Genomic DNA, 14,604 nt, shown 5'->3' on the forward strand with positions numbered 1-14,604 from the left:
CAGTGAGCACTCAGGGCTGATTTCCTTCAGAATGGATAGGTTTGATCTTCTTGCAGTCCATGGGACTCTCAAGAGTCTCCTCCAGCACCATTAATTCAAAAGCATCAATTCTTCGGCGATCAGCCTTCTTGATGGTCCAGCTCTCACTTCCATACATCACTACTGGGAAAACCATAGCTTTAACTATACGGACCTTTGTCGGCAAGGTGATGTCTCTGCTTTTTAAGATGCTGTCTAGGTTTGTCATTGCTTTTCTCCCAAGAAGCAGGCGTCTTTTAATTTCGTGACTGCTGTCACCATCTGCAGTGATCAAGGAGCTCAAGAAAGTAAAATCTCTCACTGCCTCCATTTCTTCCCCTTCTGTTTGCCAGGCGGTGATGGGACCAGTGGCCATGATCTTGGTTTTTTTGATGTTGAGCTTAAGACTATATTTTGCGCTCTCCTCTTTCACCCTCATTAGAAGGTTCTTTAATTCCTCCTCACTTTCTGCCATCAAGGTTGTAAAATGGGTCATGTGTTACCTTCTGCTTAAAAAAAAAACAGTAGGGAACTCAGAATCCCACCGATAACAGCCATGGTCTAGGATTGATGGGAGTTGAAGTCGGACGACCTCTGGACAGAACTAGGTTGGTGAAGACGGTAATAGGCAATAAGAGCTGCCTGAACATTCTCGTATGTAGGGGGGAAATATTGTTGAAAATCTGCTTTGCAGCAATGGCTGCCAATGCACTTCCTCCAAAATGGCTGCCATATGAGTGGAGCATAATGCAAAATGGCTGCCTGAGGTAGGGCGTAATACAAAATGGCTACTAAAAGGGCATAAAAAGAGAGAGACTCGCCAAGTTGTGTGGGAATGCCCCAGTTTATTGGGAAAAGACACCTGCACCAGCCATTGCTGTGCTTCCTCACGGGGAGAAGCAGCTCTTTGCCCTTGTCCTCTGTTCAGGAAGTGGCTGGGTGTCCCATCCTTGTCTACAATGAGGCAGCCTGGTGAAGTGGTTAGAGTGTCGGACTAGGAGCTGGGAGACCAGGGATTCAAACCTCACTTGGCCCAAGAAGCTCACTGGGTGACCTTGGGCCAGCTTAACCTACCTCACCGGGTTGTTGTGGGAATTAAATAAGGAGAGGGGTTAGGGTACCAAGAAGGAAGAGTAAATAGACCCTCCTGCACCCTGGATTTTTGAAGAGATATTTATTGAGATTTTTGCAGGCACCATACAAGGTGCTGATGTGCACTCTGCTGCCCGCGGGCACTGCATTGGCGACTGCTGATTTGAAAAGTTCACAGAGGGAGACCAAGAACAGCCGATGTATTAAAAAGGGATTCATTTCTCTTGCTTTCCCCCAAAGAATGTAATTCATCTGTGTCCATCAGCCATGGTTTGGGTGACACCCTAATTGTTGCGGCATCTATTGCAAGCCGATAGGTGGGACGTCTCGCCTGATCTCTGATTCCTGTATGATGTTGGCTTGCGTGGCGTAACAGGAGAATGAAGAGAAAAGAAAATGATTCATTTATTTGTTTGCTTGTTTTGTTTTCGGGATTTATACCCCGTCCAATAAAATCCCCAGGATGGCTTGCAAAATTTCAGGGCACAATAAAACAAATTGAAAACATACAAAAAAGCAATAAAAAAAGCAATAGCAGTAGCATAAAAAAAAAAAATACCCCCATACAATCCCAGCCAAGATAAAGGAGAACAAATTGAATTAAAAGGCCTGAGAAAATTAAGCATGTCTTTGCTTGGTGCCAAAAACTGCAGCAGAGAGCCAGCAGGGGGCACCATTTTTTATTGGGGAGGGGCTGTCCATGCACAAATTTGAAATTTGGGGAGATTGACACAGGTTGCTTCTCCTGCCCTGCCCTCCCCCCCCCCGGTCACATTCCTCAGACAGAGAGAGATAGAAAGCAAAGTACACCCCGACAATAGTTTGCTTTTTCCATAGCGTCCAGGTAAAAATTGGATCCAGCAGAATTAAAATGGGTCCTCTTGAATTTGCACAGTTTTACCATCATCAGTGGGACGTGGGTGGCACTGTGGGTTAAATCACTGAGCCTAGGGCTTGCCGATCAGAAGGTCGGCGGTTCAAATCCACGTGACGGGGTGAGCTCCCGTTGCTCGGTCCCAGCTCCTGCCAACCTAGCAGTTCGAAAGCACGTCAAAGTGCAAGTAGATAAATAGGAACCGCTACAGCGGGAAGGTAAACAACGTTTCCGTGGTCTGCTCTGGTTCGCCAGAAGCGGCTTAGTCATGCTGGCCACCTGACCCGGAAGCTGAACACCGGCTCCCTCGGCCAATAAAGCGAGATGAGCGTCGCAACCCCAGAGTCGGTCACGACTGGACCTAATGGTCAGGGGCCCCTTTACCTTTACCTTTAGCATCATCAGATTAAAAGATGAGGATAATGATTCTGCTCTTCAACTGAAAGGTTTCCCGGGGCAATGCACAAACCATTTGTATATTGCTAGCGGGGTGTGCTCGGAACTGCCCAGGAATTTTTAGAAACCAGTAAACAATACAGTTTTTAAACGGATAGTGTAACTTGTGAGCTTGCCGTTTAGCTGTAGTTTGTTAAAGGTGCTGGGAGTGATATCTCTTTGAGGGGGAAACTGCAGGTGCCAGGAGTTTTGTGGGCAAGTCCTGTGCATTAAATTATGAACATGCTTTAAGTGTACTATGCGGCTCTGCCCAAAGTGTGTCCATGACTATTAGCTTTGCTAGTGAAGTAGAACCTCCATGTTCAGAAGCAGTCTATCTGAATAGCCGAGGGGGAAGGGAGCCATCTTCTGAGCTGGCAGTGACTGAGCAGCAGGCCTGGATAGAGGAGGGGCTTTATACGCATACAGCCACCTCTGTGGATCTGAAACATAACAATAAAACTCGTGGACATCCAATGAAGCTGAATGTTGGAAGATTCAGAAGGGAGAAAAGAAAAGGTATTTCTTCACTCGGTGGGTAGTTAGCCTATGGAACTCCCTCCCACAGGAGGCAGTGATGGCACCCCCTTGGACAAATTCATGGAGTTGGAGAAGCCAGTATGGAAGCTGTGCCGTGCCTCCACAGTTACTGGAAACCACAGGAGGGGAGAGCATTCCTGTGTTCGAATCCTGATTGTGGGCTCCCCATAAGGGGAATCTGGTTGCCCACTGTGAGAACAGGATGCTGGGCTGCATGGGCCGTTGGCCGGACCCAGCAGACTCTTTTTTATCTTCTTTTGTGAAATTTATTAACCAAAGAAGGATGTAGATCACCACCTGTGCATTATTTGGGGCACATTTCCCCCCTTGTTCTCGCAGAGGACGATCGGAAAGGACTCTTGTCCCAAACATTATTCCAGCCATTAACATTAACAGGGTTGCTTTTTCTTTTCCATTCAGTCTTGAATTTTTTGTCGACTTTCCACCCCGTCTTCCACGGAGTTGTTCCTCCCCTTCTGCTTCACTCTGTCTCCTATCTATTAAAGCACAACCGCAGTATTATAATCTAATTACTTCTGTTGCTCGTAGCTCAAATCCTGCTCGCGAGGTCATCGTACTGTAATCTTTCTTCAAGGGGTCCGAAAAAGGCACCCGTTCTTCCAAAAAGCATTCATCAATACATTCTCTTAATTTTGCTGTTAATTTTGCCAGTTCTGCATTGGGGGGAGGGGGTATCTCTCTCCCAATGGTTCTTTAACGTTGGGGTTCTTTGCTCCTGGGCTTGCGGTTCTCCGTTCCTGCCCAAGTACCATAGCGGCTGTTATTTGTTATGTCCTGAAAATGCAGCTTACGGTATTTCAACGGGACGGGTCAGGTCTTTCCTTGGACTGGCAGGCGTTCTGCCATTTGACCAGCGCATCGGGACCTCTGCATTGCACCTTCGAACAGCAGCAGTCGGGAGTGGGTGCGTCCCGGCTGCCCTCTGATCTCCCGAGCTGCGAGACGGAGTTAGAGTTATTAATAAGCAATCACCTTCATTAACCCACTTAATTGCATGCAGATTGTGTCCTTCAATCAGCCGCTCTTGGCAGAGCGGAGATGCCTCCACAAAGTATTTATGGTTCACAGCCAAAATGTCTGTCAGGGAGATGGGGATGGAAGAGGGGGGGGGTGTTGCTTGTGTCAGAAAAGGGGGCAAGGAGGGGGGGGTGTCAGTGTGTCTTAACCCCAGGCGGAAGCGTTTGGAAGGGACGCAATCCGTAGAAACGAGTCATAATATTTTGGTACCCGGTTCCAAAGGGTGCGAACCAGAGCTGGCAACAACACAGAAAGGGAGGATAAAAGAAATGGCTATGCGCTCTTATTTCGTTTTCCGTTGTCTTTAACCGCTTTCCTAGCATGGAGGGCGCCTGTTTGGTCAGCTGGGTTGACGTTTTTTAGCGCAGAAAATCCCTTTCCTGATCAATACGAGTGCATCTCGGTTTACATGCCAGTTTCATATGCATTCCATATTAAGCCCTGGTTGCAAGAAAAAGTATGCACCTCTGCACTTGTTTGCCCCTAAAACAGAGAGGCAGTGTAGTATAGTGGTTAGCGTTCCGTGCTCGGAAGTGGGAGACATGGGTTCGAATCCCTACTTGGGCATAAAGCTCCGTGGGTGACTAGGGACCAGTCACCGTCCCTCGGCCTAACCTACCTCACAAGGTTGTTGAGGAGATAAAATGGGGTCAGGGAAAAAACTGAACCACCTCGAGCTCCTTGGAGGAAATGTTGAATATAAATGGACTAGATGGGCCATGGGCCTGATCCACCCGCCTCTTTTTAATGTTCTCATGAAAGAAAGGACTTTTACTGCCATGGGGAATCCCTGCTTTCTGCCTGTGAGGATTTCACAGAGATGTCCTCTCTCCTGTTTCAAATGTTCTCTCTGTTAGCTGGTGGAGAATACAGGAGTATTTTTTTCCATGTGTGTTGGACTTGTAAGAAAGTGAAGGTATTTTGGGAAATGTTATATGATTGGGGGGGGGAGAGATGTTTCAAGTGATTATGGATATGTAAGGTGATGGACTATGTGGAATTGGCAAAGTTAGCAGCCAAAATAAGAGAAACTCATGACGATTGTTTTGTGGAAGAATGGGAGCCTTTTCGGATTACTTAAAGAAATGCTATAGTATGATGAACTCAGGATTTGAACAATGAACAACAGAAGGAATTAGAGATTGTTGTATTGTTGTTGTGGTATAAGAAATAGAAGGGAGGAGAAATAAGAAACACAATGGAAAATGGGGTGGGAAGTCAGCAAAACAGATGAAATTTTTTTATTATGTATTGGAACGTTGGAACATTTAATAAAGTATAACGGGGTGGGGGTGGGGGAGAGAACGCAGGAGTAATTTTTGAAAGCCTTGAATTATTGTGGCTTGTTCTTCTTACTGATAATTATATTGAGGTTTTTCATTTTTGCAACCAAGTAGGATATAGATTTCATGAAGCAGACAACCCTATTTCTGGGAAAGCCATCGTTACTGCAGCGGCACCCCCTAGTGTCCCGGAGGTGCGCTGCAGTGTGACCGGCCTGAGCTCCTTTGACTCCCTCTCTCTCTCTCTCTCCCCTTTTCTCCAGCTCACGCCAAGGTCCTCCCCACCAGCTCAGAGCCCCCAGAGACCTCCCAGCCTCCCTCGGCTCCTGCCACTCTCCCGGTGAGCTACCGCCTGTCCAACACCCGACTGGCCTTCTTCCTGCGGGAGACGCGGCCTCCAGGCTGGAACGCCAGCCTGACGCGCTCGGAGCCCTTTGTCGTCTTCCAGACCAAGGAGTTGCCTGTCCTGAACGTCTCCCTGGGGCCTTTTAGCGCCAGCCTGGCCTTGCCCAAAGAACTCCTCCAGCCTTCCAGCACCCTGGAGGTCCCCGAGCGGCTGACGGTCAACTGGAAGGTGCGCGCCTTCATCGTCCGGACGCGGGTGCCGGCCACCCAGCCCACGGCACAGGTTCTTTTCTACGTCGCCGGCAGGGACTGGGACGACTTCGGCGCCACCGAGCGGCTGCCCTGCGTGAGGCTGCACGCTTTCCGCGAGGCCCGCGAGCTGCGCGCCTCCTGCCGCCTGCGGGGGGTCCTGGCCTCCTGCCTGGCCCAGGCTGAGCTGCCCCAGGCCTGGTTCGGACCCTCGGCCGTGCCCCTGGGGCGGAGAAAAGCGCCGGAGGGGGTGGACCTTTCTGGAGACGCCCAGCAGGTGGAGCTGTACTACACCCTCCATGCGCCCGACGGGGCGGGGGACTGCGGGGGAGAGGGGCCCGGGCGGAGGGGGGGCGGAGGGGCCCGGGCGGAGGGTCCCACGCAGCACCCGCTGCTCCGCATTGGCAGCCTGAGGCTGGTGCAGCCGCCCCCCGCCCCAGTCTTCCAGGAGCAGCGGCTAGACGACAACGTCTTCATTCAGCTCCCAGAGAAACCCCTCAAGCCCGGGGAGGTGCTGAGCATCGTCCTTTACCTGATGAACAACTCAACGGTCGAGCACTTCACCCTAAGGTAAGCAGCGCCTTGGGCAGCGGGTCGGGCGGGATGGTTGGTGCAGCGCCCAAATCCGTCTCTAGGTGGGAGTGTGGCTTGGTTAGGACTCATTGGCAGTAATGCACGAAGGTGGGAGAGGGAAACGTCTTTAACCCACAGGAGGCTGGCTTCCAAGGAGGTCTCTGAAAGCAAGGTTCTAGTCCTCATGGTTCTGAATAAAGGGTTGAATCAGGAATCGTAGCATCGTAGAGTTGGAAGGCACCCCAAAACTGTAGCTCACAGAATCATAGAAGTGTTGAGCTGGAAGGGACCCCAAGGGTCATCTAGTCCAACCCCCTGCAACGCAGGAATCTCAACTAAAGTATCCATGACAGGTGGCCATCCAACCTCCGCTTAAAAACCTCCAAGGAAGGAGAGTCCACAACCTCCTGAGGGAGACCGTTCCATTGTCAAACAGCTCTGACTGCCAGAAAGTTCTTCCTGGTGTTTAGACAGAATCTCCTTTCTTGTTATTTGATGCCATTGATTTGAGTCCTCTCCTCCAGAGCAGGAGAAAACAAGCTTGCTCCAACTTCCATGTGGAGCCCTTTAGATATTCAAAGATGGCTCTCATATCTCCTCTCAGTCTCCTCTTTTCCAGGCTAAACATACTCAGCTCCTTCAAGCGCTCCTCATAAGGCTTAGTTTTCAGACCCTTGATCATCTTGGTTGCCCTCCTCTGCACATGTTCCAGCTTGTCAACATCCTTCTTAAATTGTGGTGCCCAGAATTGGACACAGTATTCCAGATGGGGTCTGACCAAGGCTGAATAGTGTGGTTCTATTACCTCCCCTTGATCAGGGCAGTACAGTATACTTAGAATCATAGAATCATAGAGTTGGAAGAGACCACAAGGGCCATCCAGTCCAACCCCCTGCCAAGCAGGAAACACCATCAAAGCATTCCTGACAGATGGCTGTCAAGCCTTCGCTTAAAGACCTCCAAAGAAGGAGACTCCACCACACTCCTTGGCAGCAAGTTCCACTGTCGAACAGCTCTTACTGTCAGGAAGTTCTTCCTTATGTTGAGGTGGAATCTTCTTTCTTGTAGTTTGAATCCATTGCTCCGTGTCCGCTTCTCTGGAGCAGCAGAAACTTCTGCTGATGCAGCCTAGAATACCATTAGCAAGCCTCTTCATTCCAAGTCTGTTGGCCCATCCAGCACAGCTTTGTCTACAATGATTGCCAGTGGCTTTCCTGGGCATCACACATGAGTCTCTCTCAGCCCTACCTTTGGAGAACCTAGGGGATCGAACCTGCAACCTTTTGCTTGCAAGTCAGATGTTCTGACCCTGAGCTGTTGTCCTTCTCCCAAGAGTAAAGAAAGATTGCAGTCCTCGTTGGTCCGGGGTGGGGGGGAGAGACTGATTTAAATAGGAACATATTTATACTGAATCTGGCCATTAGTTCCCTACCTCAATATTGTCAGCACTGAATGGCAGCAGAGCGTGAGGGTTTCAGAGGCGAGTCTCTGCCAGAGCCTTGCCTGGAGATGATCTACCCAGGAGCTCTGGTCTGCCTCCACGTAAGGCAGCTTTCTTACGTAGTTGCCTGGAGACTTGATTTTTTTCCTTATCTCCCTTGAGCTGTGACTTTAAAATCCACCTCTGTATCTTGTTTGTATCTGGAGACCCAGCAACGACCCTTCTGGATTTCAATGAGACCCTCTCAATATTCATGGATTTACGGCGGGTGGTGTTAGAAAGCAGCCACGTTCTACACACCCTGGAAATCTGTGTTCAGCGCCAGAAACAGCTGATTTCGGCGCCTTATGTCAATTAGGCAAAGTGGGGGACATTTGCATAATTTATTTCATTTTGCATCATCTCCTCGGATCAACTGTTCGCATCACTTCTGTTTTTTTTTGCTCGTTGGCTCAGGGAGCTATCCAAGCTGGCAAACGCTTGTAGAATTGTAGAGTCGGAAAGTACACCTAGGGTCATCTAGACCAACCCCCTGCAATGCAAGAATCAGAGATAAAGAATCTCTTACAGATGGCCTTCCATCCTCTGTTTTGAAAACCTCCCACGAATCACAGAATCGTAGGACTATGGAGCTGGAAGGTTCTTGCGAAACGGCATCATTCACTCGGCGCCTGGCCTGCGCTAAAAAGCAACCCGCATTGCAAATAGATGCAAATAGGTCGTATTTTTATTCATCATTGTTCTCATTGCAGAGTTGAATGTTTTCCCTGGGATCCAACAATCGAGCGGCAAGGTTTTCCAGCTCCCAGGGATCCAGAGCCCCTGTTGGGCCCTCTGCCTTTCTTTCCATCTATTCATTCCGTTTATTATTTATTTATTCCCTGCCACCCACCCTGAAGATGAAATGACGACTTGCCTCGCGAATCAAAAACAGGACAATAGGAGCTTCTAGAATTGGCAGAATTTAGCTAGCTTTGCAGCAGCAATTGGAACATGGAAGGGAAAGCCTTGTCAGGTCAAGCGCAACAATCCCTTGTGAGCAACTCCTTGAGGGCCACATGCTGTTGGTAGGCTGGGCCTGAGGCCAAAAGTGGGTGGCAAAATACATCATAGAATTGTAGGTTTGGAAGGCACCCCCTCAAGGGTCATTTAGTCCAACCCCCTGCTAAATCTCAGCTAAAGCATCCATGACAGATGGCCATCCAAACTCTGCTTGAAAACCTCCCAAAGGAGACTGTTCATTTTCACATTTACTGTACAGGGTTAAACCACAGAGCCTAGGGCTTGCTGATCAGAAGGTCGGCGGTTTGAATCCCCGTGATGGGGTGAGCTCCCGTTGCTCGGTCCCAGCTCCTGCCCACCTAGCAGTTCGAAAGCACGTCAAAGTGCAAGTAGATAAATAGGGACCGCTACAGCGGGAAGGTAAATGGTGTTTCCATGTGCTGCTCTGGTTTGCCAGAAGCGGCTTTGTCATGCTGGCCACATGACCTGGAAGCTGTACACCAGCTCCCTCAGCCAATAATGCGAGATGAGCGCTCAACCCCAGAGTCGGTCATGACTGGACCTAATGGTCAGGGGTCCCTTTACCTTTAGTTCTACATTCCAGCCGGTGGTGGCTGGTGCTCTTTGGGGCTGGTGGGTAGAAGTCAGGTAGCCCAACCAGTAATGGGAGCTGGAGCCATTAGAAACCGGAGTCAACTCATTCTCGCTTTGGCCCCTATCCTCCCCCCCCCCCGCCCCACTGAGTTCTGCAAGGGAAAAAGCTGAGACAGGACAGGTGAAATGAAATCCATTATGTGAAGCATAATGAAACTATGGAACTCACTGCCACAGGATGCAGTGTTGGTCTCCCAACTCAAATGACTTCAGAAGAGGATTGGACACAGTATGGCTAACCTGCCTGCTCCGACCCCCATATATAACAAACGAGCCCCACTGCAATCAGCTGGATGCAACCAACCAAGCGGTGGGTCCCTAATCTCTTGCAATGGCAGTAACGATAAATAAATCTATATATAAACAGTGGACCTGCCCAAGTCCACACAAGCCCCTGCGCTAACACCAGGCACCCCCAAACTTCGGCCCTCCAGATGTTTTGGACTACAATTCCCATCTTCCCCGACCACTGGCCCTGTTAGCTAGGGATCATGGGAGTTGTAGGCCAAAACATCTGGAGGGTCGCAGTTTGGGGATGCCTGGCTAACATTATGCAACAGGGCCGAAAGAACAACACCCTCCTGTCTCTCTTCCTTGCTCTCTTTTCCCCCAACTGCAAGATGTCTACGACAAAAGTGTCTCTCACTTTGAAAAATGTGAAATGTGAAAAAATATGAAAAAGGCTCTGTGAATTGAAACTTGAGATGATAGACACCCTTTTCCCTGATTGTTTGTTTATTTGTTTTTTGTTTTTGTTTGTTTGTTTGTTTGTTTGCTTGCTTGCTTTGTAACACAAGAAAAACTTTGATAAAAACTATTTTATTTTTTTAAAAAAAGAATTGGACAGATTCATGGAAGATAAGGCAATCCATGGCTGCTATTCCTGGTCACAAGGCAGTAGTGCTTCTGAATACCAGTTGCTTGTTTTCTGTTGCTTCAGAGGATAGGACTCAAACGACGATTCAAATGGCAAGAAATGAGATTAAAGATTAGGAAGAGGGTAAGAGCTGTTCGACTGTGGAATGGCTATTTCAGAAGGTGGGGGGCTCTCCTTCATTGGATTTTTTTTTTAAAATAGAGGTTGGGTGGCCACCTGTCAGGGATTCTTTAGCTGTGATTCCGGCACTGCAAGGGGGTTGGGATAGAGGACCTCTGGGGATCCCTCCCCACTTCACCATTCTGATTCTAACCCCACCGTTATGGCTGCCCCCCTCTGGTAAAGGCCGAGCTTGCCATTTCAGTTCATTCAAACAAATTTGGCAAGGTTTAAGCGCCTTGCCCGAGGGCGCATGAGGAGGAGCCAAACTTGAGGGTCCTTCAGAAACGGGTGTTGCTCTCCTCTTGTCTCTTCCTGCTTGGCAGAGTGAAGGCCAAGAAAGGGGTGAATCTCCTCACGACCAGATCCAGGCACCCCAAGTGGCTCGTGAATTCGGAGTTCCAGACTGGCAGCAAACACTCCACCTCAACTGTTGACGTGGCATGGATCGGCGGTGCTCAACCCAGGTAGGATTCACTTCTGAGATTTTTAGCCAGCATTGCCCATGTGCTTTAAAAAATTTTAATGCAGCGGTTACTAGACACAATGGCTGTCTTTCACGTGATGTCCTCGTGAGGCCACCGTGTCCTTGTCAGGTACACTGTCCCACTTACTGGCACCAAGTTTGGTTAGCGTTGGATACCAGCTGAAGACTTTCCTTTTCCAGCAGATTTATTTATTTTTTTGGGTGCAGAGAGTTGACTGGATTGCAGGGAACTGTTTTATTGCACATTGTGTTCATTTGTTTTGCATTCGTTTTTTAAAATAAATTTTATTTTTCAGTTTTACATTTTTTACAGACATACAAATCCAACGATTTCCCAGTAAGCATATATATTTTTACTCCCCAACCCCACTCCTTTTGCGGTTTCTTATGCTTTCAATTCTTAACACTGCATTTCCCACCTTATTCCAATTATTAAATACGCCCTAATTTTTCTTTAACATTACATTTAGCTGCTTGTTTGAGGTCATTGCTGCTAATGAACTTATTATATGTGTACAAAAACGTCTCAGATATTCCACGAATTTTCCCTGTCCTTTAATAAAGTTTCTTTCTTCTTGTTTTTCTTACTGTTCCAGTAAGTTTTGCCATTTCGGCATAGTCCATTAATTTAATCTGCCACTCCTTCTGGTTTGGGATAGAGTCTTCTTTCCATCTCTGAGCATGAATTATTCTGGCTGCAGTTGTAGCATTCATAAACAGGTTGTTTATTTTTATTTTTTGTCTTTAGGTAGCTCGGGTTCAATCCAAGCAAGGCAAAGAGCTTAAAAGATCTTTTTGCTCCATGTCCATTTGGGGTTTCCCAGTGCAGAAAGAGCTTTTAAGCTCTTTGCCTTGTTTCTAGGAGCATCAGGGAAACTGTCCTCATTACCTTCTATATGTGGGGCAGTTCTAAAGATTTGGGTGTACGTGATTTTCATGTATCCACAGAACTCATGTATCTGAACCCCTATGTAAGATGCAGCCATACTGTATAGTTCAGGCATCCCCAAACTGCGGCCCTCCAGATGTTTTGGCCTACAACTCCCATGATCCCTAGCTAAGAGGACCAGTGGTCAGGGATGATGGGAATTGTAGTCCAAAATATCTGGAGGGCCGAAGTTTGGGGATGCCTGGTATAGTTGATTGCCCTGTATTCTTGTTGAATCGATTTCAACCTTTCCTTTTCCTGTTCCTAAGTGGTTTATGCTTGTGTCCTTATTGTATTTAGCAAGATTTATATTCTGCTTAATGAAAAAGAAAAAGAAAAAACCTCTAAGCAGTTTACATAAAAGCATTCATTCAAAACTGCAGGAAAAAGCACTTTCAAAACAGCAGCAAACAGCAGACATAATGCAATCAAGTGACTATAGATAAAATCAGTCGTTTTAAAAACACGTATACCGAATGAAATGTTGAGAAGGGAAGTGGAGATTGATAAATTGGCAGGATTCATTTGTGACAGTTGAGGGAGTTGGGTATGTTTAGCCTGGAAAAGAGGAGACTGAGAGGAGATAGAAGAGCTATCTACTAGTATCTAAAGGGCTGCCACATGGAAGTTGGAGCAAGCTTGCTTTCTCCTGCTCTGGAGGATAGGACTCAAATCAATGGCATCAAATAACGAGAAAGGAGATTCTGTCTAAACATCAGGAAGAACTTTCTGGCAGTCAGAGCTGCTTGGCAGTGGAACGGTCTCCCTCAGGAGGTTGTGGACTCTCCTTCCTTGGAGGTTTTTATGCAGCGGTTGGATGGCCACCTGTCATGGATACTTTAGTTGAGATTCCTGCGTTGCAGGGGGTTGGAGTAGATGACCCTTGGGGTCCCTTCCAGCTCTACACTTCTATGATTCTGTGAGCTACAGTTTTGCAACATTTTTAATAAACTTGTCGTATCTAGCAGTAATTAAAAAGTGGCTTAAGATACAGGCATAATGGTTTAGCGTGGATGAACTCCTGTGAACTGGTCTGTATGCTAGTGATTAATGTTAATGAGATTTTCTTAGAACGGATTCGTTCTGTCTTTGTTCTTTTAATCTCTGATTGTTTACAGCTGCGCTGCTTTGGAGTCTTGCAGACTGGTGGTAGTTGTTTTTTAAAATTACATTTCTGTGGAGGCTTGCCTGGACATAGAAAGAAGTATGTTAGCTAGCATTTATTCGTAGAACTTGTATCTTGCCCTTTATCTCGGAGTGGGGTGGGGGAGCCAAATGCCACTCCCCAACAATTGCTTTCAGCTCCATCATTGTCAAATGCTCCATGGGTTGGCATCCGTCAGTCTCAGGAGACAATGGAGAAGTGTGCCTTTGGGGGTGAAGTCAAACCGCTGGACGGTTGCAATGCCTGCTGTGTCTGTAGAGACCGATATGGGAGAGACATGTTTTGTTGCAGCTGGGGCAGACAAAAGTGTCTGCTTGTGCTGCTGCAGATGCGCCACGGCGTTTCTTCTCTCTGCGCTCCTTCTCTGGTCACTGCTGTGGATGCTCGACCTGACTGCCTGCGTCTCCAGGCACTGCAGTCGTCTGCAACGGATTCCCACATGGCGGGGATTGATGTTGCCAGCCTTCATGCCATGTTTGCAGCATAGCTGCCAAGTCTCCCGTATTCCCTGGGAAAACCCCGTTTCCCCAGCCGTTTCCCTCTGGCAGCCCAGATTTTTAAAAACCCCGTAAATCCCCCGGATTCTTACCGGCCCGGGGAGGTTCCTTCTGTGCATTTCTGGAGTCTCTGGACATGCGCAGAAGCGATTTCTGGCGCTGCGGTCATTTTGGAAATGGGCAGAGCATGCGTAGAAGCGACTTCCGGTGCTGCTCTGCCCAGTTCCAAAATGTCCGCAGCACGACTTCCGGTACCGCGCTGCTGCCGATCCCGGATTTTTCAATCTGGGAGTTGGCACCTAAGGTTTGCAGACATCTTTGTAACGCCGAGTTGGTTTGCCAGCAGTCCTGCTGCTTGAAGCCAGTTCCCCCATAGAGCACATCCTTGGTGATCCTGCCCTCTTCCATTCTATGGGCATGACCGAGCCAGCCTTGAATGGAGGTCATGGCAACTTCAGATTTTCCACTGTGGCATTCATACGGAGCATTTCACGGACTATTGACACTACTTCCGCTGCCACCAATTTTGTGGGAAAAAAAACAGGGTTCCCCAGTGAAGTATTGAGTCTCAGTCAGGTAGAGTTAACAATGAAGATTAAAGTTTATTTCAAACACAAACAAGTTTGAAAATATATTCGAAACGCTGTCACTCTATTCCCTCTCAGTCTTGTCCCTGTCTCTAACTCATTCTGGACTCCTCTATCTCTATCTCCCCCCCACCCGCAAAAGAACAACCGGCAGCCGTGTGACACCGGAAGTTGCGTCGACGTAACTTCCGGTGTCGCTTTGCCCTTCTATGGGCACAAAAAAATGGCCACCGCTGGCTTCGAAAGTCACTTCTACGCATGTCAGGAAGTGCGTCGACGCAACTTCCGGTGTCACTCTGCCCATCTATGGGCACCAAAAATGGCCGCTGCCGACACCGGAAGTCACGTCTATGCACTTCC

The 14,604-nt window shown here is 48.2% G+C and overlaps 1 protein-coding gene across 1 annotated transcript in view; it reads left to right on the plus strand.

The window, feature by feature from the left end:
* TMEM132E (transmembrane protein 132E) overlaps nucleotides 1-14,604 on the plus strand; it is a 127,230-nt gene that overhangs the window by 83,414 nt on the left and 29,212 nt on the right. Inside the window, exons 2-3 of the mRNA XM_035139990.3 lie at nucleotides 5,544-6,444; nucleotides 10,907-11,047. Of these exons, the coding sequence (XP_034995881.1) occupies nucleotides 5,544-6,444; nucleotides 10,907-11,047 (1,042 nt within the window). The remainder of the gene's footprint in view (nucleotides 1-5,543; nucleotides 6,445-10,906; nucleotides 11,048-14,604) is intronic.

The sequence above is a fragment of the Zootoca vivipara genome, chromosome 14 (genome assembly GCF_965207765.1).
Source record: "Zootoca vivipara chromosome 14, rZooViv2.hap1.1, whole genome shotgun sequence".
NCBI classification, from domain to species: Eukaryota; Metazoa; Chordata; class Lepidosauria; order Squamata; family Lacertidae; genus Zootoca; species Zootoca vivipara.